Source organism: Anguilla rostrata, chromosome 9 (genome assembly GCF_018555375.3).
Source record: "Anguilla rostrata isolate EN2019 chromosome 9, ASM1855537v3, whole genome shotgun sequence".
In the NCBI taxonomy this organism is placed as follows: domain Eukaryota; kingdom Metazoa; phylum Chordata; class Actinopteri; order Anguilliformes; family Anguillidae; genus Anguilla; species Anguilla rostrata.
In genome coordinates, this window is record NC_057941.1 from 42,507,338 (window position 1) to 42,534,887 (window position 27,550).

The 27,550-nt window shown below is 43.1% G+C and overlaps 3 protein-coding genes across 11 annotated transcripts; 2 read left to right on the forward strand and 1 right to left on the reverse strand.

Moving 5' to 3' along the window:
• Positions 1 to 606: 606 nt before the first annotated feature.
• Positions 607 to 13,849, reverse strand: LOC135263823 (unconventional myosin-XIX). Of its 3 annotated transcripts, none has more exons than XM_064352239.1 (24): positions 13,543 to 13,849; positions 11,016 to 11,160; positions 10,701 to 10,849; positions 10,396 to 10,509; positions 10,180 to 10,312; positions 10,028 to 10,097; positions 9,774 to 9,876; positions 9,555 to 9,651; positions 9,262 to 9,338; positions 9,060 to 9,150; positions 8,747 to 8,915; positions 8,135 to 8,208; positions 7,908 to 8,029; positions 7,672 to 7,785; positions 6,860 to 7,036; positions 6,541 to 6,681; positions 6,273 to 6,380; positions 5,694 to 5,764; positions 5,410 to 5,489; positions 3,587 to 3,747; positions 3,110 to 3,239; positions 2,403 to 2,488; positions 1,928 to 2,245; positions 607 to 1,650 (listed from the first exon to the last, which is right to left on the reverse strand). In XM_064352239.1, the coding sequence occupies exons 1-24, from the start codon at positions 13,657 to 13,659 to the stop codon at positions 1,534 to 1,536; spliced, it is 2,964 nt and encodes a 987-aa protein (XP_064208309.1). In that variant the 5' UTR covers positions 13,660 to 13,849; the 3' UTR covers positions 607 to 1,533. The 3 variants fall into 3 exon arrangements, with proteins under 3 accessions (XP_064208309.1, XP_064208310.1, XP_064208311.1); XM_064352240.1 differs by lacking the exon at positions 13,543 to 13,849 and adding an exon at positions 11,979 to 12,322; XM_064352241.1 differs by lacking the exon at positions 13,543 to 13,849 and having other exon boundaries at positions 10,701 to 10,799; positions 11,016 to 11,154.
• A 248-nt stretch (positions 13,850 to 14,097) lies between these two features.
• Positions 14,098 to 16,273, forward strand: pigw (phosphatidylinositol glycan anchor biosynthesis, class W). The gene is made up of 2 exons (XM_064352250.1): positions 14,098 to 14,237; positions 14,529 to 16,273. The coding sequence occupies exon 2, from the start codon at positions 14,561 to 14,563 to the stop codon at positions 16,052 to 16,054; it is 1,494 nt and encodes a 497-aa protein (XP_064208320.1). The 5' UTR covers positions 14,098 to 14,237; positions 14,529 to 14,560; the 3' UTR covers positions 16,055 to 16,273.
• Positions 14,098 to 26,699, forward strand: ggnbp2 (gametogenetin binding protein 2). Of its 7 annotated transcripts, XM_064352244.1 has the most exons (15): positions 17,151 to 17,244; positions 17,777 to 17,828; positions 17,952 to 18,080; positions 19,221 to 19,301; positions 20,169 to 20,422; positions 20,696 to 20,794; positions 21,340 to 21,453; positions 21,628 to 21,837; positions 22,891 to 23,065; positions 23,403 to 23,591; positions 24,206 to 24,353; positions 24,788 to 24,913; positions 25,012 to 25,178; positions 25,280 to 25,528; positions 25,969 to 26,699. In XM_064352244.1, exons 3-15 carry the CDS (start codon positions 17,988 to 17,990, stop codon positions 26,173 to 26,175), a joined length of 2,112 nt encoding a protein of 703 aa, XP_064208314.1. In that variant the 5' UTR covers positions 17,151 to 17,244; positions 17,777 to 17,828; positions 17,952 to 17,987; the 3' UTR covers positions 26,176 to 26,699. The 7 variants fall into 7 exon arrangements, with proteins under 7 accessions (XP_064208316.1, XP_064208318.1, XP_064208312.1 ...); XM_064352246.1 differs by lacking the exons at positions 17,151 to 17,244; positions 17,777 to 17,828 and adding an exon at positions 14,098 to 14,237; XM_064352248.1 differs by lacking the exons at positions 17,151 to 17,244; positions 17,777 to 17,828 and adding an exon at positions 16,452 to 16,608 and having other exon boundaries at positions 21,628 to 21,831.
• The last annotated feature ends 851 nt before the right edge of the window (positions 26,700 to 27,550 follow it).

Here is a 27,550-nt window from a genome sequence, read left to right on the forward strand (position 1 = left end):
AGGATTATTTTATACAGCATTCCTGTGTGCTGGGTGGCACAGTGGTGCAGTGGGTAGCACTGTCGCCACAGCAAGTAGGCCTGGGCCTTTCTGTGTGGAGTTTGCATGTTCTCCCTGTGTCCGCATGGGTTTCCTCCCACAGTCAAGAGACATGCACGCTGGGATAGGCTCAAGCACCTCCAATGACTCTGCAGATGATAAGCAATGATTTTCTTATCAAGTTTAAAGAGTGGGATTGAGAATACACTTTAACATGACATCAGCATCTCATTCCAAGTTGCAACCATGATTAAATCAACAACTGGAAAACCATCATCTCAAAGGCCCAAAATTACATATGCTCTGATCGGAGGCTGCTGCTGGATTTATATATTTCTTGCCAGATTGGACACAGTGGCCACTTCATTAGGTACACCTATCTAGTACCCTCGTTCGCCTCCTGGAAACATTCCTTAAGGATTTTGGTCCATGAAGGTAGCGATGCACGCCTCCATTTCCTCTCCTTTCTACTACACCTTGCCAAAACAGATGCAATTTGTCTTGAGAACTATATATTGTTTCGTTTTCCCCCCCCTGGAGTACACAAATTTATAATGAACAAGACAGTAACTTCAAAAATACATTTATTGCAAGCTGTAGAGTCCCTTTGACCAATAGTGAACTGAAATTACTTTTTTTAGTTTGTACATTTATTTATACAACACGAAGGCAGAAAATGGTGCTTACCCGTATGATGGAGGTATTGGAATCAAGCAAATCTGGAATCATTTTGGCAAACCCTCGCTTTGCACCTTGTTTCGTGACAGCAGCATCAAAATGGCAAAATGTCATATACACAGTTCATACTCACACAATTCTCTAATGTGCTTTTTATCCTGCCCTTTGGTTTCTGTTTAGTGTTCAGCAGTAAGGCAACTGGCATCTCGTAATACGGACCCATATGCCACGCATTCATTTTGGCAATAGTGTTGAGACACGGGAAGAACTGAACATTTAGACTTCTCCATAAATTAAAGTGTTTTTGTCCCAAATATAAATTATAGTACATGGATCTCTTAAAATACAACTGGACCTAAAAATGCTCAGCATTAATTTAGCATAACATCATTTGCAGATAACTTTTGCACACAAACAAACACAATTATACATTTAAAACATATGTCGATGTAGTGTAATACTTCAGAACAGCACACTATTTAGAGTTTACATGTATCTCTGCTAAAATAATCATATCCACATCATTTAGGATCACACAACAAAACCTATAAAATTAAACATGTAAAGGGTTACAGTTTTAAGACAAAAACATCTGCATACATAAATACAAAACTGATAATACATATTCCAGTTAAGACACGATTGGTGACGGCACTATGTTTCTGTGTGTGAAATCAACCCAAGACCAGAAGTATATACAGATTTGAACTTATGCTCGAGAACTAAAAAGTAGATTAAAAGATCTCCCATGGTTGGTTATTGCAAAAAATGTGCTGTGATTAAAGATTTTTATATAGTGTTGGTTAAAAATGAAGGTCAGATGATGTTCTCCAACAGAATCTGGTTGAAGCCAGTAACTCCATCTCCTTTGCTTCCTGGACATATGTCAGCATAGAGGAGCGGAGATCTCTGGAGATGCAGTTTAATTGACTCCTAAATGGAAAGGGGAGAACAAAGATGAAGTACAAAAATCCACCATGAAAATACTGAAAAGACATGCTTGTGCATTCAAGCAGAGAAGAATTGAAAATTACTAGACAAGCCAATTAAGATATATAGTTAAAATTTCATGCAAATGATACAGAAGTAGAAATCCAATCCTGACCTTACAATTGGCAGTTTTTACTGCAGCCTATAAAGCCTTCACTCCAGCTACGGAGTTGCCTCAAGTGAAATGCTGAACCTGTGACATCACAGGGGGAAGGGTTACCTGGGGTTGAGCTCGAATGGAGGCCACACCCTGCTCAAACTGGTTGGTCTCCACCTTGTAGTCCCCGCTCCTGAAGGACAGCTTGAGGCACGCCATGAGGGACATCACCTTTTGGAAGCCACTGGCCGTCATGGCAACGGTGATGCTGGGAGCTGAAGCCAGGGCCAGGCCGAGGGGCCACGCCCGCACCGTCACGGGCTCCGGGCACGTGGAGAGCTGCACGGACCCGCTCTCCCGAACCGCGGGGTCGTAGACGGGGGCCTCCTTCACGTCCACGGCGTCGTCCAGCTCCGTCTCAGCCAAGGCCTCCATCGCAGTCTACAGACAGAGCGTGGCATGAGAGGATGCAGACAGCCAAGCCTCTGAACCAGCTATAAGGAGTGTGAGTGTGAGTGTGTGTGTGTGTGTGTGTGTGTGTGTGTGCGTGTGTCTATGTGTGGGAGACATGCATACACACACACACTGCTTTACTCACTCTCCACTTTCTCCAAGTCTTCTGGATGAGGTTGGCAGCCTCATGCCATTGCAAGACTTCTCTTCTAATCAACCAAGCCCTGACAGCTTTAGGGAAGACAAACCCCATTAGTTTGAGTGCAGCACAGAAACCTGACCAGCTAATTTGACCATTTCATGCAGATTATACAATCAATATAAATACGGCATTATAAATATAACAGTATTTCCCTTTTAAAATGCATCTCTTAGCAAGAGTTTATTACACAAATAACAGCCCGGCATAAATCCAAACTTGCTGACTAGGGTGACTTTGCTTCAAAACTGACAATTGTGTGCCTAAGGGAAACCACAATGAGAAGTATAAATGTCAGGGCTGTCACTAGAGGTATATGACTCAAAACAAACTTCAGTTTGAAGTGCACAGGTGGGTTTACATCAGGAGTGCCCACACTTTTTTGGCTGAAAACACACAGGATTAGAATTTTAACTGCAATTTTCATTTTAACTGAATTTTCATTTTAGATGCATTTTTTAAAAAACGACACAAGCTACCAGCAGGGCCCCTGCAATTGACTGGTCGATCGTGATCGCCATTTTGGGCACCCTCGGTTTGCACGTGTGGCTTGTTTTGTTTTAATGTTTTATTTGTAGATGTGTATACCCATCAGCTGATATTTGGTTGAAACTGTCAGTGACAGCACTGGAGCGGACACAAGCGGGACGCACCTGCTTGGATCCTGATTATGGCTCGCCTCCGAGCCTCCTGTTTCCTCCTGTAGTGCCTCCGCCAGCAGCACTGGATGCAGAAAGCTCTCTGTGAGCGCACCCTGTCCCTCTGGCTCTCCAGGAGCTCCAGCTGAGGAGCACGATATTGCAAAGGCAATTAGAACAGTGGTTCCAAACCCCCGCTCCTGGAGATCCACCATCCTGTAGGTTTTCATTTCGACACCAATTTGGCACACCTGATTCTACTGATTAGCAACTCAACGAGAGCTCTAGCTGTTGAATGAGGTGCGCTTTATTAGGGTTGGAGTGAAAACTTACAGGATGACAGAACTCCAGGAACAGGGTTGGTTACCACTGAATTCGAAAATATCAAAGACTAGTGCTTTAAAAACACATTTCCATTCTCGAATTCCATTTATCAATCCCAAAAAAAAAAATCATGTAAAAGTAAATGCTTGAAAGTACAGTCTTACTAACCATGTAGTGCGTTAGGAACACTTTGGTTTTTCCACAATGCACCAAAGAGCTGTGAGTCTCTGTCTCAGAGGCACTGGGGGTCTCCAGGGGATGACTCCGCAGGACCACACTGAGGACATCAGCAACCGCGGGGCTCAGGATGTCTTTATCCGTCTCTGGTCCTGATAGACGGAGAGAGGGGAGGAGACCTTGAACAGCTGCGTGCTACTGTTAACTGAAGCATGCCGCATTTTTCCCCCGCATTTTATAAGGGACACTACAATATAGTCATTCGCAGTGGGCTGGCGCAAAATCATAACACAAGCTTGTGTGTACTCTAAGTGGCCTAAAATGGCTGAATGAATCACAGCTTTACGTCAAGCCCATTAATGTACCAGTGTACATGTTAACTTAAACCAGGGCTGCCCCTACAGCCGTTCAACCCTTGTTTTTCTCCATCTTCGCATTATAGTGGGACCAGTCTGTAAATCCCGATAGGAGACTAAACTCAGACAACCTCAGACATGCAAATTTCCTTCCGTTAAGATAGCTGTGTGTGGCAACACGTTGAGCAGTGGCTGAATCACTGGACTCTGGACCTCCAAGCAAAAGAAAGTGGCTGAGTACAGTAACTATGCTTTGCATTCTAAACATTAAGATTATTTTTTTAACGCAGCAACTGCGCTTGACAGGTTCAGAAATTGCGAAGCATGCTTTTACCTGCCAGATTTGGTTTAAAACACCATGATTGGCATGTACATAGTCTCCCGTTTTAAGTTACTTCCTCACAGCCATACAGAAATTGGGTAGAGTAGAGAAGGGGGTGAAACTTTAGCTAGAGGAGTGACAGGAGAGAAGGAAAAAAGAAGAGAAGGAAAAAGAAGAGATGTCAGCAAGGGAATAAGAGGAGTGTGATCACATTAACCCTTTAAGGTGTAAGATCACAAATATGTGATTAGAATGTTACCTGAACATTCTAATGCTGATGTAACAATCACTACTGGTAATTGAAAGCAATGGAGTTCTAGAGCGAAAGAGAAGGTTCTAGAGAGAGAAAGTTGAAAAGTTGAAGAAAAACATCAACCTCCTTTTCAAATGGTTAATAATGTGCAATCGCAAAACTGCCTGTGTGCTGGAAGTAAATGACATTTCAGAAATCATGTGCGCCTAGCAGTCCACTCAAGCACAGTTTGTGTACACTAAAAACAACAATAGGTAGCCTACTGAAACAATATCCCGTTAAGATCACCCATCAAAAGCAGTATATATTCTAATAAGCAGAAAACCTGATATATGTATATAAACAATGCATGTTCATTAATTATGTCTTACAGGAAATATTATGAGAGCTATAGCATTAGGAATTCTGGAGAGGCTAACCCAGAAGTTCCGGCTTGCCCTTCTGGCTTTTAGTATACACTTAAAACAAGCACGAGCACATTTCTCAAGCCCAAAACAATACACTCTCAACTACTCATTTTAAGTGTTAATGGCTCAGACAGCACTGCTCAATTTTCCAAAGATGATGCCAGAATTAATAGTATAACATAAGAGTAAAACACCAAAATCAATTCATGCTGCCATTACAAAATTACATTCACGTTACACCACTTTCAATGTTATGGTGGAAAAGTTTGACAAGCCAAAATAAAGAGAAAAGTCGCTCTGGATAAGAGCGTCTGCTAAATGCTCGTAATGTAAACACCACCACGACAATGGCTGTCTAGGCAATCCCACTACTGATCAGTTAAACAGTGGCAGCCAGACCTCCTGTAGAAGAACACTGTATTTATGGTGATTACTCTCAGCTCTAAAACTGTCAGAACAAAACAAATCAGACCTACCGTTTCCATTCAGCGACTGCCTCCACATCCTGGAGTTCACAATCAGTCCATAGCGTTGCAAAAAGCTTGGATAAGGTATTCTATATATGGAAAAGTCAATGAAATCAATGTCAGACCATATCGAACAGTGACACGTGAAATCCAAATACGAGGAGGCACTTAACTTCAACTAGCGTATACAGCAAACTACATTATACACAATGTTAATCATATTCATAGTGAATATTGGGGGTTTGGAAGCACTCAGAAACACTGAAGTGGAGTACTGTAGGTGCATAATTTACCTGATGGGAAATCCTGCTGCACTTATATTAATTGTCTCCACAATGCCACATGCTTGTAGCTGGACAATAACCTGGTGAGACAGAGCGTGTTTGGCAATCAAATGGTCATTGCAAAACTGTGGAATTCCTTGCTTTTTACATGGGTAACCAAATGCTGATGTAATATTTACTGCAGGTGTGTCTTGCCAAGACATGGACCTGTTCACATATTTTATCAGACAATTCAGTACACTTCTGCTTACCCCCCTGCTCATAGGTCTGTGAGACTGTGACGCGGCTTATTTTCATTTCTGAACAATATCTAATCCATGTCTTTTCAATTTTCTTTTTCAACATTTTATGTTCATAAGACATTTATTTGCTTGCTTTCACCTCTGACTTTGATAATGTACTGTGATTATCTAATGCACTTTTGAGTTGGTCCTGTCAAGGGCATCAGATAAAGGGCAAAACAATAAGAAAAATACCGTGCAAGGCAGTGATTATGAAATCAGGGAGGTGCCCTGCTATTTAGCAAATATGACATAAGTTCTCAGGAGGCATTAACACTGCACAGCACTTTGAATTGCAGCCACCAACCTCCTCTTTTTTAAAGGTCAGAGGCTGGCACTCCGGGTTGGGCTTTATGCATCTGGTGTAGTGTGGAGTGGTGCTGTGCAATATCTTCATCAGACTCTCGAGTGAATTCTGCAAAAATAAACTTGGTTAAACTCAGAACACAAACAAGAAAGGGAAAAGTTAATGTCTTGCCGAATAGTCGAATGAACTTACAAATACACACGTTAAAAAATTATAATACTGAAGGAGAGTGGCCCTCTCAAAAGCTGCTCTTGATTTGTCCTCCAACCTTAAATTTGGAGACCACGGTGACGACTTTTCCGTGTCCCCGACTGCTGTTCATTTCCATGTCATGGTGAGCAAAGAGACCCTGAAGCAGAGGATCTTGGGATTCCTGGAGCATGTGAATGAGCTCCACAGGTACAGGATCCTGCAGTGAAACAAGCACACATCATCACACACCAGCAAGGAGTCTGTGCATAAACGTACAGAACAGAGGGAGGGGTCCTACATGTCCAGTAGTACAGTTCACAGGAGATTAGGAGACGATTAGAAAAACCGACAACACTAAAAAATAAAGAAAAGCAATCAATAAAATGAACAAAAACCTTGTTCTTTTCCATCATGCCCTCAATCTGGTAGCAAACGTTTCCCGCGTAGTGGGACACCGTGAAGTGCGGCTGCTCGCTGAACTTGTCCCAGCTCAGGCAGGCGTTGTCGGACAGCTCCTTCTCCAGCCGAGCTTTGAACTGCTTGGCGTCCGAGGCGCGATTGAGGCGGCAGTCCTGAAAACAAGCGCGAGACGGACGTTTCACCAGCAGCTCCGCCAGCAGCAGGCGGAGACCCAATCATACGCGAGTGCAGAGAGCAAGCCACAGGCAGCCTGGACGGCCAACAGGGGGGGTCGCTCGAGTAATGAACACCGCTGACTGAATCCCTCCCATAAATCCCTTGGGCAACGCAAAGCCAATTGTGCGCCGCCCCTGCAGGGCTGCCGGCCACAGTTGGCACTGGCTGGATTCGATCAAAGACACACCCAAGTGAGCTACCCAGCAGCCATGTTATAAAGAGGTTTGATTTATAACTTGAATGAAGTTATATTTGGTATAGACTAAATCCCAAGTTGGTTCTTTGTAGGAACCTTTATTAAGTACAAAGGTAAGGAGAATTTAAGAAAAGTTTAGTGAATGAGGCCCAATCTCAATGAAGATTGAATTGGAATAATTGGTAAAAACACATACTTATGCAAACAGAGTAAAAAGCAGTTTAGCCATGTGCAATAAAAAGCCAGATGAGCAGAAATAATTAAAGAAGTAAACATGTTTCATGGATATGAATATTCTGCAAGCAAGTTCTTGCTTTTTGCTTTTACTGTATTTTGATCTCAGAGCCTGAGTAAATCAGAATAAAATAAGCATACCTCATTCAGCAGAGAGAAGATACAGGTAGGACTTCCCTCTATCAAATCCAAACAGCTCTGATTGTCCTGGTATTTGATGAAGGACCACTCAAGTCCCTCAGAGACATACTCCTCCTGTACAGAAGACATACGGGATTACAGAACAATACGTCTCCCCAAAAAGAGACACAGCCACACAGATCATTAGCGATCGTCCAGGTTAGCAATCATCTTCACACCACACCAAAACACATTACCTGCTGTGCTTTCAGATAATGGGCCACAAAGTGCTGCTGCAGCTTCTCATTGGCGTAGTTGATACACAGCTGCTCCAGGTTATTCAAGGCAAAGCACTCAAATCCATAGACGTCGAGGACACCTTTGCGGAACATTCAGAAGGAAGCTTTAGTTTTCCATACAGAAAGCAAATTATCAACCGGCACAAGACTGTGCACAATGTGTAATGAGTAGAGGAAGTGTGTACCTATAAAATTGCACCAGCTGGACGTGTCCGCACAGATGCTGTTGTTGATGAATGCTACCAGCCAGTCGAACACACTGTACAGAAAGGAGAGAAAAGAAAGATAAAAAACACTACACGCAGTGGATCCCCTTTCCTAGTCTTCCACAGACAGCCCAAATGTGATTGATGGACCATTGCCAATACCAGTATCATGGCCTAAAGAGGGCCAAAAAAGCAGGAAATGTTCTCTTTTTCTGAGAGCACCCTCACTTGCAGGCAAGAGCTTCACTGTCAACAACGGCTAATATTTTCCAGCATAAGTGCCAACACGTATGACTCAGGGCATGAAACTAAACTAGTCATTAAACACAATTACATACTGTACAAAAACAGATGGGCAGAGATTTTGTGGATAACCATCAAGATGACAATGGAAATGCTGTTCCATCCTCTCATCGTCCAGTGATAAACAATTGGATCTATTTGTATTGCAGTAATTTTATGATGGGGAGATTTCAGCAACAAATCGGAAAGCCTACTTTTAGCTTGGCCACGCATACATCTAATTTCTCACAAGAACTGGCACAAGAGAAACGTCAACAAATGACAAATTTCCTCTCGATGAGCACTCACTGGGCGTAGATGACTTTGGCCAGGCAGTCCCTCCTCACTGTGCACTCTGCCAGAGAGCAAGGCTTCAAAAGCACGCTCTGCTTCCCAGCCTTCAGGGCCCTTAATCTCAGACAGGACAGCAGCTGCTCCTGCGGCATCTGCAGCAGCTCGGCCGTGCTCTGCAGGAAATCTGACAGGGCCGCAGGCAGGAATAAAAGGCACAGGTAAACCACGGCTGCTGGCTACAATCAACGCGTTCTCATTTGTTCAGTGTGGAGGCAATGTGGAGACAATGCAGAGACGTGCCATGGATGGGGGGTGACCCAGCAGGTACCTTTGGATTGCTCCTGGAGGTCACATGGTTGCGATTCATCCGTCGGAGGGCAGAAACTCACGTTTCCGAGGTGAAGGAGGCCTGCTAAAATCTGGTCACAGAGAGGGTAGAGACAACAGCTGTATCAGTATTTAGAGGAGTATTTTCTAAACATGCTCATAGCTCCAACGAAAACTACTACGCACGCCATTGGAAATCTTACGTGGAATATCTGTTCCTGTTTCTCCTTGGTAATGCCCATGTTTGTCATTGCATCTGTGGTTTCCTCAAAACAATCTTCTACAAAGAGCAATGGGGAAAAAAATTCAGACTAAAGCCCATGGAAAACAAACAAGCCATTGTTCGCACTGTGTGCAATGCAGAGATTAACTTGTACATTCTGTGTTTTACCGACATGCTCCACAACCCTAGGCTTCATAACCAAACTTACAGAAATAATGAAAACGTGTAATTATCCCTTCACTGACAAAATTTATCAATACAACTGCTGCTTACCCTCTAGTGTTTTGTCAGCATTCGGCAGCCAGTTGAACCACTGGTCACATGACATCCTCCACTTATGTCTCTGCTCCTCTGTGGCACCCTTCACCATCTAAAAACAGACACATTCAATCAAATACAGACTACAGACAAAAATAGTCCAGCAGATGACCTTGTACAAGGCAAGGCTTAAAAGCCAGATTCCTAAATTGTAAACAAACATTCTCAACTTGCCTGGTAAAAAATGTGAAAATTTCTCTCATTAGCAGCTTGGAAAGCAACTCTGGTCTTCTCTAAGAGGTATGTTTGAATAGAAGCCCCCACTAACAGTTGCGATCTGAAAGATAACAGCACAATGGGGGTCAGAGAAGGCACAAGTCAACCGACCACCGCCATTGTTACTCAAACCAGCATCACGTTTTATTGTTGCAATAAGGTGGCAAAAGCGTTGCAAATAAGCGGGTACTCTACAGCACAACTAGACTGACCTGTTCAACTGGAGCTGAATGTATTTCCCAAACCGGCTGCTGTTGTGGTTCCTTAAAGTGCAGGCGTTTCCTGGGAGAGAGCACAGGGTAAACCGGCTGGACTCTACACAGCAGTGCACAGAATCACCTGATCCCCGGCCCTCACTTCTCACCGAAGGCCTCCATTATTGGGTTTGAGTCCAGAACCCGCTTCTCTATCCTCTCCACGGTATCCTGGCATTTTTGGGAAGATGACGAGGCCGCTACCGTGGCGTAGTACTTCATGAGGCAACGAGACGTCCATGTCTGGAGGAAACAGAGCAGTGTGGATTATGAGTTTCCTCATACTTACTAAAGCTGTACTGATAGTGCGATACAATGCACTGTACCTTTCCTGCTCCACTTTCCCCACTGACCACCAGCGACTGGTTTGCCGGTTCCACTTGACCTTGGACGTTCCTGTAAGCTTCCTCAGCAGCTACGAATATGTGCGGTTTGAATTCCTGAACAACCAACCGAAATACAGGATTACCTTGAGGCAACGGTGGCAGGCGTTAAAACTGTTCCGTACCCAAACCCGAACAATCCAACGGCTACAAGCAATGAAAATAAGCGCCTGCATCTTTAAGAGCTCACAAACACTGCACATTCAAACTGCCTCTGAGGCAGCTGGGATTTAGAGTGGGCTTTATACCTGTGGTTGTGGAGCACAGTGGTACTCTCTCATCACGTCCAGAGTGTACAGGTGAGGAACGGGTTGAAAAGGGTTGAGAGCCACCAGAGTGCAGCCAGCCTGTGTGTAAAACACCTTTGCTCGGTACCTTGCCTGCAAGCATTTCAGGACTGCAGAGCAAGAACAGGAAATGCCATTATGGAATCGTCATTGCTTAACCCACGAAGAAGCAACAACAGCTTTTCCATTTCTCAGATGGTCCAGCTGGGCAGGACACGCCAATCTGCTTGAGTATTCATGTGGCCGTTTCAGCAGCACCACTTATGGAAATATTACCTGTAGTGGGGGTCACAGGGTTGACTTTGGTTAGGTCATCGTAGGTGTGGAGTGCATCTTCATCAATCAGGAAGGCCTGCAGTTCTCCTTCGAACGAGTCATTGAAGGACGGGTGGGTCTGGGTCTTCCTTTTGAATCCATTGCCCTACAAAACACACAACAGTCTCAGTTCATTCACTGTAGCTAAGTTCCAAGATGGTCCTTCCTGCTATTCGATACTAAATATCCTCCAGCTATCCTCCAACTTATGCTCTTCTTTAAAGTATACTGAAGGAGTCCTTTACGTTTTGAAAGCATAAGAAAAGCCACATGAATTGGCTGTGCTTGTCTCCTCTGTGAATCACTGTTATGAAAACTATGGTGTATATATTTCTGTACTTGCAGCAACAGGTTCTGCCTGGCTCTACGGCTTTATGGCTAAGCAGACACAGCTCACCTTGGAGCAAGAATGTCTCAGTGAATGTGGCTCCCAACTTGAATGCATGAAGGCACTGACATAATTCTAAAGAAATTACTTCTGCCAATCAATACCAAAAAACAAGTAACATTGTCGGGTGAAAAATTCCTCAACAACTAATAAGTTTTTGAAGAGTATCAGTGATAAATATAAATTTAGTTTGACGGTAATATTCAATCAATTCTTAGTGTAAACCAGGGGGAAGTAGTCTCCTGCAGTTAAGGAATGCAAGTGGGAAAAACTAGGCTACTTGTCCTGTTGCAACATTCCCCAGCTGAGGGTGTGGCCTTCCTACAGAGGCACAGGACAGACGCTGCATAACATCGGCTGACTATACAATGCCATTTAACATGACAGAAAGAACATGCTTGGTCCACGGTTTCATACATTGCTTCTATCAGAGTCATTCATTTTGTAGTTCAGGAATACCTATCAAAAGAAAACCACAAACACAGCAAAAATGCCTAAATATACAACGTACATATTATATATTTTGTTCAACATACCAGAAACATCTTTATCAAAAAAGCTTGAAAAATCTGACAAAATTACTCTGAGAACCAGAAAGAAAATCCATGTTTAAAATGGGCAGCATACAATTTAAAGAGAATTCGGCCCACAGCTTGCAGATACGTTCTTAAATAGTCTTGAGTAGACCGTTCTAGACGTCGGTTGGATTTTCAGGATGGCACCTTTTAGCAGATACTTGCATTTTTTACACTGCATTTACAGGAATCAAGCGGCAAAAGCACAAAAGCTGACACTCTAGTACCCCAATATAAATAATGAGACCAAGTTCTCTCCTATGACACCGGAGTTTCCAGTGGTGCCATATTTACAAGCAAAGTTTACATTCATAAAAAGACTAATTTCTGTAGGCTATACAACATACATAAAGATTTTTCTATATTTAATTTCAGAATGTGAATAAGTTAGCCATTACAAATCCATGATTACGAATAGTCGAAGTGCATTTTATAACCTGACGGCGTTGTGTTAATAACTGATGATTCAGAAACTCCAGAGGCGAACTCGGGTTTATTTCAATTACAGAACGTATACCAGAAATTGAAAAAGAAACGTCGTAGGCTACACAGCAGGAAAAGCATTTAAAATCACCGGGTAAATGATATCTCCCCAGATTACAATGTGAACTCAGGCAACGAGAAGGCTACCTGTGACGAACGGATTAAATGGACAATTAACGGGGGTAGCTCTAGGAGATTTAATAGAAAGGGACTGTCCTTGTTTTAGCGATCATCTTAATCCGACACGTCCTAGTCATGTGCTGCAGCCACGGGAATGAAAATACTATCAGTCTCACCTGCTGCAGGACAGCCAAATGCTAATTAATATCAATATTATTTAAAAAATGGCGCATTAATCACAGCTAATGTTTAACAGAGATGTGTTACTTTATAGCAAGCTGGTTCGCAAGTAATGTTAACGTGCTTGCTTATAAAACGGCAACATGAAAAAGAAACACTGAACAATTTCGATATTTTATCTACAGTTTAACTAGTTAGCATTCTAGCCAGGCGAGTGCAAATAGTGTAAACTGGCCAGCTACCGTTCATCAGAAAAACGCAGTCGCTGCTGTAGTTATTTCTCAAATGATCGGAGAGTATTAAGCAGCATAGCTGGTTGGTTAGAACTCATGTCATAATTAGACATAAATTAGACGGCAATCCGAACGTTAACTAAAACGCCCATTTTCCATACGATCCACCCACAAAACAACTAGCCTAGCATAGCCAACGGTTACTTAGCTACTCGCAAAAAAAGGAAAATAAATATTATTAGTTTGCCAAGTTAGCTATTATTAACGTTAAATAACTGACTTTGGCTATTTTATCTTAACTTCGCTACCACTAAAATCATCATCCGATATTCTGAATTAATCTCAGACCCCAGCAAACATTCACATTTTACTGAAGAAGAACTAACTGTATGTAACACAATACATTAGTCTAAAGTGAAAACAATTATAGGGACTAGTAAATAAACTTGGAAGAAGACACGTGCGCAAAACACCCCAATACGCATGCTAACTCACGGCCCGGTAAATACCTTCTGTAGATGTATTGTACGTTGACCCTTTTCAAAATTCAAAGAACTGGCACGGATCCCGTCATTTGATGAGAATGTACCGTTGTTTTCCCAAAGTTTCTTCTTTACACTTGCCATCTAACGTTATCTACTAGCTAACTTTTAAAAAGTGATACAGGTATGCTCAACTTTATAAAAATGTTATCTTGTTAATTTTCCCAATGTTACATTTCCTTATTTTACTCTCCTGCAAGCGATAAAATCGCACACTCGCCTTTTCTTCTCAAACGTGAAATTCCACTGGCGCAAGGGCAAAACACCCAATCCCTCCCCGCTCTCATCCCAGCCGTGGAAATGTGTGGATCGTAGACCCGGCGGCCACGAAACACGCGTTTTACGTCATGCCCATCTTGTGACATTTTACTCTGGAACGCCTAACCTGACTGACTACGGAAGTACGAAAATATTTTGGCTAATGAGTGAGGTTTTTTAAATTGCGAATAGATAGTGAAAAAAAACCTCAAAATGATAGCTTTCTTAAAAGCTAGCAAATGAAAAGTCAACTTCAAGGTAGCTCAAAAGACACAACCAGGTAGACATCTTTTAAGTAGAATAAGCATAGTTTATTAGCAGTTTGCTTTATGCAGCGTGCCAACCTGAACGGCTGAATTACTACATACGATTGTATATTTCCTCCATAGACCGCGGTTCGCAAGGTACGGTTATCATATATTCTATTCCCTGTTCTTCGTCAATGTTCTTGTCTGCATGTTTGCAATTTGAGAAGCATTTTGTGAAGTAGTTTCTGTTTTGTGAAAACGTGATTTGTATAAGTACTATTGTATTTGTATTTTTTGAATTTGCCTATGTATTGTTAACTGCAGAAATCACGCATGTCAGGTAGATTTATCAAAACTAAAGACGCAACATTGGAACGCACTTAACTGACAATATACAGCAATAAAATGTAAATATATTAATTTGTACTGTACTTTGTTTCTTTTCAGATAATTATTATTTTGTATTAAAAAAACCCAAAATGTCCCAGAAAGAACTGAAAGAGGCTTTTGTCAGCAACCTGAATGGGACGAGCCTTGGTGAGGTCTCACTCGGTTCTGTCCTTGCTCCTCTATGTTTGATGAGCAGAGGACTGGTTCTGGTTCTTTATTACCTTGGCAAGGGGGTGCTTCCATTTACTTGGAAGGTACACCTTCTTATGGACTTCACCTTTCTGATACTTCCACTTGTCCTGTCTTGTACAATACTTAGTGACTTCCTTCAAGTGGTCATTCTGAGCCTGGCAGCCATTAACACAAGTTTGCTGTTCAGTGTTTACTACAGAAAAAAGCACAGTTCAAGTGTGCACTCACGGGATGTGTTTAAGAACTTTTTACAGATTAACTTGGAGACCAACCGCATCCCCTTTGTGTCTCTCTTTCGAGTGCTTGTCAACGTAAAGACCGCCATTAGCATTCTTGCTGTGGACTTCAGTGTGTTTCCGAGACGTTACGCAAAAGCTGAAACCTATGGGACTGGGGTTATGGACTTTGGAGTAGGAGCCTACATCTTTGCTAATGCACTAGTTTGTCCTGAAGCACGAAGAAAGGAAGTCTATGTGTCCAAGATCAGCTATGTTGCTAAGCAGCTCTTGTCTGTTTGGCCCCTGGCTTTACTTGGAATGGCAAGACTGATCAGTCTCAAAGTAACAGGCTACCATGAGCATGTAACGGAATATGGGGTGCACTGGAATTTCTTTTTCACACTGGCTGTAGTCAGAGTGGTTGCCACAGTAATTCTAGCCTTGTTTCCTGTCAATAGGTCATGGTTTTGTGCTCTTATCATTGGTGGGCTTTACCAGACCACGCTTGAGATGACTGAACTCAAGTCCTTTATTATCCATAACAGTGATAGAATGGGAGGATTTTTAAGTGCCAACAAAGAAGGGGTGTTTTCAGTCATAGGCTACATAGCCATCTACTTGGCTGGGGTCCAGGTGGGACTTTATGTTATGCAAGCAAGAACACTGGTTAAAGACTGGATCAAAGCTGTATGTAATCTCTTGCTGGGAAGTTTTGGTTTGTTTGCCTTTTTGTATGTTTGCCAGACTTTTATAGAGCCAGTCTCTCGCAGGATGGCAAACCTTTCCTTTTGTGTTTGGACTGTTGCCCAGTCTCTCTTTTTCCTGTCTTGCTTCGGCATTGCCGATATTGTATTAGTCTTTTCCAAATCATTAGCCAACTGTACCCTGATATCTTCATCTTGGAATCCAATTAAAAATGCCAAGTCCGAAACCTTATCAGCAGAAAAAATAAGAGACAAAATGGAGGGGTTCTGTCTCATTCAGGCTGTAAACAGAAATCAGCTATTGTTTTTTCTGTTGGCAAATATTTTCACTGGTTTTACTAATGCTGTTGTTGACACAGTCAGTTGTAATAATTTCCACTCAGTATGTGTGCTCTTGTGTTACATGTTTATGAATTGTTTTATCATATTCATCTTGCATCTGAAAAAAATAACAGCAAAGTTCTGGTAATTTATTCCTCTTTTAATGAGATTTGAACATTACCAAAGTACAGTTGCATGTTATACATTCTCAAAATATTGGTAATAAAATGACAGTAATCCAGCAATATTCAACAATGTTCCGAAATGTTCTTTTGGGGAGAAATATACTTATGGTTGTGCTAAATGCATTGCTTTGTACCATGAATGTGCTATGAAACTTTTCTAAATAAATTTACTCAGAAAACGTTTTGGGTTCTGTATTTGTACTGTAAGCAGAGCAGCCACATTTCCTTTGTTTTGAGGAATACTAACATATCTTGTTACTTTTTGTATGCTACCTACAATATAGTTGTCTACACTTTCCCTGAACACTCAGACTGTACTGCTAAATAACTGTAATTTTCTGTGTGCCACTGAACTGCTAGTGTGCGCCCTCTGCTTACGTCATCTGTTCCCCTTCACGAGCCCGGAACTACTTTTCGGTGTAGTCCCTCGGGTCAAAGGTTGCAGTGATCTAGTCGCCACATACGCTTGTGATTACGCTTGTTTGTTTTTGTATAAAATCGCACCTTTCAAAACCAGGTAAGTTAAGTGGACCCCGGACATGTCTTCATATAACTGTACCGTAACTGTACCAATATATTTATGTGCAATTGCCACTTATATCAATTTCAAGAAAGTTAAACTTGAAATAAATGTCTGGTAGCCAGTTAGCTAGCATTGATGCGGATCTGGAGGATCACGATCAGTTAGCTAACGTAGCCGTTTGACACATCAGTTTGTATTCGAATTTCTTCTCAGACAACCCGTGAAATCAAGCTGAAATTACAGTGAGAGGGCGTTTTGCATTTGTTATTATTTTGTGGTTACTGATATTTGCCTTGATTCTTGCTGCTAAAGTAAGCTAGATAGCTGATACTAGCCTGTTAGCGAGCTACTTGGGTACATATCGAAAGAAGAGGTTAACGATACCATCTAACTTAGCTTCTTGAAAGCTGGGGTTGTGTCGCGATAAGGTGGAGCGAAGCCCAGCAGCATTTCAAAATGTATTAGCTAGCAGGTTGACAAGGTAAGACTGGATCACTAAGCTAACATTACCTGCCTTACTCTACATCTGTAGTTGTCTATTGCCGTTAGTAAGCGGTACTGGATCGAAGAGCTACTGAGAAGACGTTTAGAATTTATTGGAAGCCAAGTTCTTTAGTTAGCTTGTTCACGGTACACCTCAGCCAGCATTAACTTAGCTAATTCTTAGCCTAAGGTCCATCGTTTCAAATTTCTGTTATATAATGTTTGTTATATAATTCACTGTGCTTGCACATGGGCACTGTCGTTAATTTAACTAGCGTGCATACCCATATTTAAGTAAGCTATCCTATCATGAAGAAAATTCGCAGCCAACTAGCATAGGTTTTACCAAGTTTAATAGCTAGTATACTCATTTTCGCGAACCTTTGGATAGCTGGTAACTCGTCTGGTCGCCGTGGTCAGCCAATGTCGTGCTCTTATAGTGAGATTGCAAGCTAACCGTAGCCATATACGTTAGCTAACTAAGCTGCCAAAATTGACTATATATTATAGTTCGAGTCAGTTAACTGTAGCTAAATCCAAACTACTTTGTTTAACTTCGCTAACGTTTGCAAGCTTGCATGCAATATAGCAACGTGAATATTTATATGCTACTGTGTTGTGTATTGTTAGTAGCTCGCAAACTGAAGATTATGCTTACTGACAATCCTCTCATTTTTAGCTCATAGCTAGCTAGTTGGTTGACAAAATTCTCCTGCGTCACTGAAAATAAGGTACGCACAACGTGCTGTTAAATTCGAGGCATCAAAATTTGCCCCAGTGGCCCGTGATTAAAATGTTTCTGGTGAAACTGCGAATGTTATTGAAGTTACTCAGACTGTCCCCTCCGTATGCAGGCAGTACTACTAGCTACACAGAAGCTGGAAGAAGACATGGCGCGTCTGGTTGCCGTTTGCAGGGACGGGGAAGAGGACTTCCCTTTCCTCGCAAGACAGATCCCCCTGTACATCGATGACACGCTCACGGTATGTCTTTGAATTGTGCTGCAAGTACCGAGGGAAGGTCGGTAGCTCTTTTCGGTTAGATTTTACAGTAATTCGTATGAAAGTTACAATCAGGAAACTCAGGACAAATAAACTGGGAGGCCGAGAGCGAGAAAACTAGGCCTCTTTCAATAGCTGTGTCGTTAGCTAGCTACATATGTGGCTCTAGTATTAGAGGCCGTGGCTAGGTTAATTAAAATACTAGCTAGCGATAACTGCTTCAGACGGAAAGCAGGAGTGGTGTAACTGGTATTGGCTAGTTTCAGGTGGCTCGCAGTCCCAATCATATTTTATATGCATTTTCTTTGAGCCATGTAACTTATGAGTAGTAAGACATTCGGTTTGTGCGTTGCTGGGTACGTACGTTAGTTCGACAGTTAGGTAGCAAGCTAGCTAGTTAGTTTCCAAGCGACAGCTTGGTAGTTACTGCCAGCCGGGCCCTGTTTTAACAACATTACTCAGCTGATAACTTGTCACTTTGCTTATGTTTTGGTGGTGTCCTTTTAACCATTAACTAAATGTTTTGGTGGGGCATGTGGCAGAATTATTGAATACAGCTCGCCACAATTTCTTTACTTGCAAGATCATTATTAAACTGTCACAATTGTTACAATTGACACAGCTAGGCACTATTAGCTAACGTTAGCTATAATTTAAAATTTACGGACGTACGGCCAATTTTTTTCACACTAAGATTGAAACTTATATTTTTTACAACCATCTGTGGTAATTGCGCAGAGCCCAAATGAATTAAAATATAAATACGTTTAATTTTATTTGCTTCGTGATGAATATAGTAGCTTGTGTTTGCTGTAATGACATTTACCTGGGTTAAATTTTTATGGGTTTTAAGATTACACGCTATTGTAATGAACGTAAGGATGTTACTCATTTTTTCAGCCAAAGCTTTTGTTAGTTGTAGTCGTCATGTTTTTTCTTTGTATTTAGTCAATTTGTGGGTAAACATTGAAAAGAAAATCTATGTTCCATACACCAGTATTAAGTCCTCAACCTGAAACCTGTTTTAGACAGGAGAGTTGTAATGGCTCCTATGTTTACTTAAATTTTAAGAAAAACACAGGCTTTTTGAATATCAGTATAATGTGTTTTTGTCTCATTCAGATGGTGATGGAATTTTCTGACAATGTCCTGCACCTTGAAAGTCATCAGATTAATAGTTCGCAGATGAAAGAGTTCATACAGGTATGTCTGCTGACAGTTCGCGTAAAGCTGTATTGCTGAGTGGAAGGCACATTGGTCAGTGTATCACAGGGCTGAAAAGCTGCTGCTTTTTTTCTGGACATGTTTTTAAGTGTTAGACCAATGCTTGTGTTTTCCTGCTTTAATTGTGCAGAAGTTGGCACAGTTCACCTGGGGTGAGGGCCCATACAAAGGGGTGGAGTGGTGTTAGCGTAGTTAAATTGGTAACGTTTTGTTAATCTGATAAGTGACCAAATATTGTGAGGTCATTAGGCATGATATCAGAGACTAAGTTGGTGGTGAAAACTTTATGGAAAGAAAAAAGTATAATAATTTTACCTACATATATTTTTTTTCCCCAAAAAATAGGATGAAAAAAACATTTGGATGAATCAAATCATGTGGTCTGTTAAAATACAAGATATAATTGCATGCAAAATTAAATTGTACATTTCATTTTCCTACATTTAATACCAAATAACTGAACATTAAACACAATCTATAATAAATCAATGTGTTACAGCAATATCTTTTTTCTTAGAAAGGAGATTCTTTATCTCAGTGGGCCTTTCTGGTAAAATTAAAAAAATGTTAAAAAAAAAAATGGAATCCACCCATCATATATTACATGTATGACACACCACCTCTTAGAAGTGCTCTATCTTCAGTACCAGTGGATACCAAGCAGTGTCTCAGTGTTCTGCAGGCTTTCCTCATGGAAGTTTCCGGAGGTGAAAGTTTAATTCTAAACGGTGATGTGAAATGCATGTTGACGCTGTGTATTTGCCAAAGCCGGTGCGGTTAGCCACCGGGGTGTGCGGTCAGCAGACGCGGTCCTAACGCCCGCTCTGGGCTTCTCCTGCCCGGCAGAATCACGGCATGCTGAAGCAGCAGGACCTGAACATCGCCACCATGGTGACGTCGCGGGAGGTGTTCAGCGCGCTCTCCCAGCTGGTGCCCTGCGTGGGCTGCCGGCGCAGCGTGGAGCGGCTCTTCTCCCAGCTGGTGGAGTCGGGGAACCCGGCCCTGGAGCCCCTCACCGTGGGGTCCACGGGGGTGCTGTCCGTCACCCGGGCCTGCATGGCCGACGCCAAAAAACTCTACATGCTCTTCTACGTGCACGGGTGAGGGGCGCCAGTCGCAACAGCTTGCTCGGTGGTGTTGTTTGTAGAGTTTTCATATGGAAAGGAGTTGGTCAGTTGGGGGAATTGTATAATACAGTAGTTGTGTTTGGATCAAAGATTAAAATACAGACTTCAGACAACGTGGTGAAGATGGGAGTCATCTAGGATGACTAAATTCATCGCACAGCTTACTGTGAAGGTTTGGCCATAGATGATGAAGTTCTTGAGGAAATGTGTCTTCGGTGAATTAACGTGTTTGGTCTTATTTTACAGGTCAAAGTTGAATGACATGATCGACGCCATTCCAAAAAGCAAAAAGAACAAGCGTTGCCAGTTGCACTCATTAGATACGCACAAACCCAAGCCTTTGGGGTGAGTCCTGTTTCCTTTTCATTCTTTTCCCCTTGAATCCAGTGGTTTCTGAGATCTAACACGTGATGTGGTCTGAGTCTTGTCAGTGCTAACTGTGTGGAAAAATAAGTGTGTCCCTTTTTAAAAAATCCATACTGCTGGATGTTTCTTTGTGAACCGTAGAGAAGGAAGCGCAGAAAAGGGTTTAGTTGTAGATAAAGACTGTGGAGGAGACCAGCAAGAAGTCAGATGTAGCATCGTTTTTCACTTTGGACCATTTCAGGGAAACAGCAGGTAGGTAGCAAAGGGAGGCTTTAATGTAGCTTGTTTAAAAACATTTAAAAAGTTTGCCTTACACACATGTATTCTCGACAGTTTGCTGTACTAGATTTAGAAGAACGAAACATTTGAACTGTATACAATAATGAGACTCATCAGATTGCTGTATTTTTCCTGTATTAAGTCATTGTAGAATGATACAGTAATTGGCAGGACAGACAGGTGTGTGAATTCGGGCGGAGTTATCGTTCTTTCACGAGCGTTGATGGCGAAGCCTTGTCTTGCAGCAGCTGTTGGATGGACGTGTGGGAGCTCATGTCTCAGGAGTGCAGGGACGAGGTCGTTTTGATCGACAGTGCCTGTCTTTTAGAAACCCTTGAAACGTACTTGCGCAAGCATCGGTAAGACATTGCCGATTTTACCTTTTTTTTTTTTGTTGCCTCCTCCCCCCCTACAAACTTGTACTCACTTTCATTAACCGATAGCAATTTGACATTCTCTTGCGGGCTGCCATTTTGCGTCTCTCTCTTTTGCGTTTCCAAACGTTGCGGCTTGTCCCCCCCCCCCCCCCCCAGATTTTGCACCGACTGCAAGAACAAGGTCCTGCGGGCGTACAACATCCTGGTGGGCGAGCTGGACTGCAGCAAGGAGAAGGGCTACTGCGCGGCTCTGTACGAGGGCCTGCGCTGCTGCCCCCAGGAGCGCCACATCCACGTGTGCTGCGAGACCGACTTCATCGCCCACCTGCTGGGCCGCGCCGAGCCCGAGTTCGCCGGAGGGTATGAGTATGTAGTTTGCTAGAATGGGCTATCTAGCGCTTTTTTGTTCGCTTTTTATACACTTTTTTTGTTTTCTCTCACAAACACGCACACACACTTTAGCCACTCGGTTCTAGATGAAAGAAGCCTTTCCCCGTTGTGTACAGACATTGCTTTTATTTTACCGGATCATTTATTAATTTGTGTATGTTTTATGTCTGTATTGAAGTGTTGTATGCTTTAAATTGGTTTTTTTACAACAAAAAAAATCAAACTAGGATAAAAAATTAATTAATTTCTGATAGTTTTGTGTCATTTCCATCAGTTCCAGTCATTTTTGTGTATTGCAGTGGAGTGACATGAAGTTTTACGGTTAACATGGCTATTTTGTTCTATGAACTTTCAACACTTACAAAATGTTTGATACCTTTTAAATTGGTCTGCTTCTGAAAAAATAATATTAATAATATAAAATGAAATGGTCTTTGAATGGGCCGGAGAATGGTCAGGAATGGGAATCTTTAGCATTTCCTTTTCATACCAGTTGGTTGGGGGAAGCATTTTTTTTAGAAATTTATTTTGTTAGTTTATTTGAACTGTAGAAAAGTATCCATTGAGTAGCTGGCAGTACAGCTTCCACCAAATTAACTGAAAGTTAAAATATAATTTTTTATGTGATGGGACTGACATGACATTTACCTTTAAAACTGATGACTTCTTGCCTTCTTTGTACTTAGTTCAGTCATAGGCACAAATTAATGTAATTGATTTGTTTGGCATATGCTTGCTTTGGTCAAAGGTATACTATATACCCAATGCGTATGATCTTTAAAACGAGAAGCATGCAGTTTGCTGCTGTTGGCTTTTGGCATGTTGCAAGCCGTACCCTAATATTAGCGATGCACACCACAGCGTTAATTAACATACACATAGCATCCTTGTCTAATAAAGGTACCGTTAGACATTGCATGGCCAGACAGCATTGGCCCAGAAGCACGAGCGGCACATCACTGATCACACTTAAAGATAGCGCAAGGTATTCTTCAGTCGGCTCCGATTGACGATGCCCTTGCCTCCCAGACGTAGGGAACGGCACGCCAAGACCATCGACATCGCCCAAGAGGAGGTTCTGACCTGCCTGGGGATCCACTTGTACGAGCGCCTGCACAGAATATGGCAGAAGCTGAGAGCCGAGGAGCAGACCTGGCAGATGCTCTTCTACCTGGGTGTCGACGCGCTACGCAAAAGCTTTGAGGTGACGCCTTTTTTTTTAACGACCTTCTGCAAACGCTTGAGTTCTTACGTAAGCGTTTATTAAGCCGTAAGAGAGAATATGTACATTTACCTTTGCCATATGTTTAAATGGGAAAATTGCACAGGCCTTTAAATGAATATTGTTTGCGTAAGCATATACGTCCATATACACAATGCATTGTACACGGACAATACCACAATACATGGAAGTAAATGTGAAATTTTAAGCGTTGACCACATGCAAAATCAAAGTTAAGTGCCCGGTGCTTTTAAACATGGGTCCCACTGCACATGCCCACACGTGCTGATCATGAGGCCTCTCTCTCTCCTCACGCCAGATGGCCATAGAGAAGGTGCAGGGGATCAGCCGGCTGGAGCAGCTGTGCGAGGAGCTGTCGGAGGAGGAGCGCGTCCGCGAGCTCAAGCAGGAGAAGAAGCGGCTGAAGCGCAAGAACCGGCGCAAGAACAAGTGCGGCTTCGACGCGCCCGGGCAGGAGGGCGACGACAAGGAGAAGAGCCTGGACGAGGTAGTCCCGCGGAACGCTCCGCCCCTTTCTACTTTCGAGAAAACCTTGGCAGATTTCAGTGCCGTGTTTTGCTTCTCTTTTTTTTCTTTTTTTTTTTTTTTGTCAGCCATTTTCGATTTGTTTCCCGGTGAAGGGCTGGACTGTGTGCGGGCGCGTGGGCGTAGGCACGCAGATCACTGCTGGGAAAAAAAAAAGTTGTACAACGGCCTTGAAATAAACTATTGCAGTGCTTCCTGCTTCAGCTAAGAACAGGTTTTCTGTGGCAATGCCATATGTATTGCGTCACGGTCCATATGTATGACCGTGATGTGAATCTAGTTTCATAAGAATCTTTTTTTTTTTTTTTTTTTTTTTAATCTATTCAAGCTGCTTTTAAAAAGGCGCAGTAGTTTTTTTTTCTCATTGCTTTACAATTGATGATTGCTCTGCACTCGTTGCACATCAGAATATATTGAAGGCATTATGGATGGAGGCAGTAGTAATTTAAACATGCTGAAAACATACCAGAGTTAAGGCGCCGCAGTTACTTGAAACGAATATGCTGGTGATAGGATGAGTACTGTACCGGTCTCTGCTGTGACTCCGTTTAATTGTGCTCCGATGTTGTGCGCCAGGGTTCTTTGGAGTCTGTGGAGGACGGGTGCAAAGCCTGCGGGAGCCCGGAGGAGCTGAACGGCTGCGTGGAGGTCATCGTCACCAACGAGGCCACCACCTGCAGCTGCCCCGACCGCGCGATACCCGGCTCGCCCAACGCCAAGAAAGGTGCGGGCGCTCGCGCGCTTCGGAGCGGGTCGAACGGCCGCCGTTACCGAAGGGTCCCGACGCGTCCTCCTGTACGACCGCTGGAGGCACGCGCTGTCGGGACGAGAAGGCTTCAGGGCCTCGCGTTTTAAAGCTAGGGAGCCGCAACGCAGCCGTCTGTGAATAAGCCAACGCAACCGAGCAAGAATAAACTCTAGCGCAAAGCAATTTTAAAAGTGTATACCATTTTTATTTGAGGCTTTTTTGTGGTGAATTATGGGTAATTGCGACATGATGGCGCGTTCTTGACACTCTCGACATTTGTAAATGCAGCCGCAATCGCCTGTAACAGAAATGGCGATGCACAATTTTCGGAAATACGCAAGCGACTTGATTTAAACGCAGCCCCCGAGCCGCTGAATTAAGTCATCTTCCTCTGGTGTGCCCCTCTACAGGCCTGTCACCCCACAGCAATGGCAGCGACTGTGGCTACTCCTCCAGCATGGAGGGCAGTGAGACGGGCTCCCGGGAGGGCTCCGAAGTGGCCTGCACCGAAGGCATCTGCAACCACGACGAAACCGGTTCGTCCGGCCCTCGCCCCGACCCATTGTTCCCGCGCGTCGCCGAGCGTCTCCACGGGCGACGGCTGACTCCGCGTCTCCGCTCTTGCTTTTTTCAGGGGACGACGCCTGCAGCCACCGCTGCGTCGGGGACAAGGAGGAGGAGGAGGAGGAGGACGGGATCGACAGCTGCGTGGAGTGCTGGGCCATCGCCGAGGAGAACGCCAAGGGCAAGAACAAGAAGAAGAAGAAGAAGAACAAGGTTCTGGGGTGCGGCGAGGACCAGGTAAGCGCGCGACCCCGAAACGGGTTTTCTCCACCGGCGTCCCGAACCCGGTAAAAAAAAAAAAAAAAATTTTTAAACACGGTTTCCGCTCGCCTCCTCAGGGCCAGAAGGCCGACGGCTGCGTGGCGGACGGGAGCCGGCGGGGGAGCGCGGGGAAGGCGCACGGCTCGGCGCACGCCTGCAGGGCCAAAGAGACGTGTGCGAAGCTGTCCTGCCAGACCCTCGCCAGCGTCGCGCTGCAGCTGCCCTGGGCCGAGCACCGGAAGCTGATGCACTGTTCCGCCGGGCCGCCAGACCCAAGCCCCTGCACGCGCTGGGACTGTAGCACAAAAAGCCTGATGGAGCTCCTCGTAAGTAGACACGCCGCGGGCGGCAGCGGCGGGCGGGTGGGGTTTGATAAGTGGTCCATAGGGTTGCAGGTTCAAATGCCAGGATGGCCTGTTTTGGCCTTGGAGAGATGTCCAACTTCAGGAATAATTTTGCTTTTTAAATAAATAAATCATAAAATTATGCTGTGTTGTTGATGAGAAAATTCAGAATTCAGAAGTGATTAATTTTAGCAAGCCCATAGTATTAAAAAGACCAGAAGAAGTATGAGGGAGGTGATTGCCTGAAGTTCCTTTTGTTTCATCCGTTTTTCGGGAACAGTAATTATAGGAGCAAAGAAAGCATCAGCTTGTGTAATTTGCATAATATTACCCTAGTTCATGCTCTCGGTTTATTTTCGAGGGTAGAATTTAGGACCAGTCTGCTGCGTTTCGGCTGAGTCTGCTGTTTTTGTCCCGTGCAGGATGAATCTGAAGTCACCTCAGACGAGGAGAACTGTCTGACGCAAGACGAGATCCAGTCCTTTGTGGAAAACAACAAGTCTTTCTACAACAACCGGGATCGGTACCGACAGCACCTGAAAGATAGATTTACCAAGTACTGCCGTTCCAATGAGCAGAAGAAGCCAGTTTGCAGCGGGGACTGGCTGCCCACAGCCGGGGTGAAGTAATGGTCTCTACACAAAACAGTCCCACCCAACCCTCCCTCCGTCCCCCCCCCCTTGTCTTTTTAGGGAAACGCTCTAAATGACCACTGCGCCGCCTTTCAAATTTCTGTACTTTTGGTGTCTTGTTCAATGAATTTTTTTTGTCAGAAAGTGAATGTGATTTTTCTTTTGTACTCTCCCCCACCCACCCCCCAGCCCCCCCTCGTCCTCCAACCCCCCGCTCTTTCTTTCTGGCATCACTCTTTTAGGGCTGCCGATGGAGACCGCAGCTCGTTCGATTGCTCAAGCTTCGCAGGCTGTGACATTAGAGTAGATGTGGTAGTCTCTCTTATGTTTCTCTTCCGTTCTGCATTTATTGTTTCTCTGACTTCATTTTAGTGGCAAATGTTGTACCAATAAATGTGTACAGAAATGAAATTATCTGAATATAAAGATTTTACAGAAGACATCCATTTATAAAGAGGTTTGGGTGTTAATGTTGAGTGCAATGTGCAAAATTTACTAAATAAAGAATATTTATTAATATGCATCAGAAATCGTTTCTTTTGTGTATGTGTGTGTGTGTGTGTGTCATGAAATACAATGGCTTTGAGGGTTGGTTGACTTTTTGATTTTTTTTTGAACGCATGAACTGCCATGTATGATAGCAGTAAAGAATGCTGATGATTGTGCTATGTGATTTAATAATCTATTTGATAAAAAGGTGCATAAAAAGCCCTGTGTGTGTAACAATGATCCGTGCATCTAAAGGCTTAGAAAGCTATGAGTAGGATCTCTAGTTATCTCGAATGAAAGCTTCAATGTATTTCGCACGAGCTTGAGCTTGAGGGGAAAGCAAGCGAATGTTTAACCGAGGCACCTGTTGTATGGGCCCGGTTTCCATGTTGCCACTAGGTGGCGAAAGTATACCGATAGAATTGTCATGTAAAAGGACACATGACTTGATAGACTAATTATTGCCTGGCTGTAATTTCACTCTTTTTCAAACTAAAGCAATCCTTAACCTAAAATATTGGATAAAAATGTAAATACTGGGAGTATGTGTTTTAGGAAGTGGGCTACTGGCTGCATTAATGAAATGTTGCTATCCATGAGAATTGTCTCCATTCCTAATCGCGCGGATATACTTTTGAAATGCACTTTTAAAGTAATAAACCACTGATTAAAATGATTCCTAAATAGAAGAAAGTAACACCATATTGCAAAATAAATGTTTGACTGCCATATAAAACAAATTGTACTGTTATATAAAGATATGTCCATAGTCCCTTTGTAGTATGAACAGTAAATCTGTGAATAATTTGCGCGTTAATTAAACCTTGGATAAGCATAGGCCTACACACGCCATTTTAAAATGTGACATTTAATAATACAAGCG

What these genes read in the sequence shown, in the direction of transcription:
- LOC135263823 (XM_064352239.1), bottom strand. Translation starts at nt 13,659, where the DNA reads ATGGCAAGTGTAAAGAAGAAACTTTGGGAAAACAACGGTACATTCTCA. An exon ending in GTACAATACATCTACAGAAG is followed by an intron (nt 11,161 to 13,542) that starts GTATTTACCGGG and finishes TGTGTTTTGTAG; the next exon opens with GGCAATGGATTCAAAAGGAA. An exon ending in ATTCAGCTCCAGTTGAACAG is followed by an intron (nt 9,877 to 10,027) that starts GTCAGTCTAGTT and finishes GTTATCTTTCAG; the next exon opens with ATCGCAACTGTTAGTGGGGG.
- pigw (XM_064352250.1), top strand. Translation starts at nt 14,561, where the DNA reads ATGTCCCAGAAAGAACTGAAAGAGGCTTTTGTCAGCAACCTGAATGGG.
- ggnbp2 (XM_064352246.1), top strand. Translation starts at nt 17,988, where the DNA reads ATGGCGCGTCTGGTTGCCGTTTGCAGGGACGGGGAAGAGGACTTCCCT. An exon ending in ATGCTCTTCTACGTGCACGG is followed by an intron (nt 20,423 to 20,695) that starts GTGAGGGGCGCC and finishes CTTATTTTACAG; the next exon opens with GTCAAAGTTGAATGACATGA. An exon ending in AAAGCCTGATGGAGCTCCTC is followed by an intron (nt 25,529 to 25,968) that starts GTAAGTAGACAC and finishes TGTCCCGTGCAG; the next exon opens with GATGAATCTGAAGTCACCTC.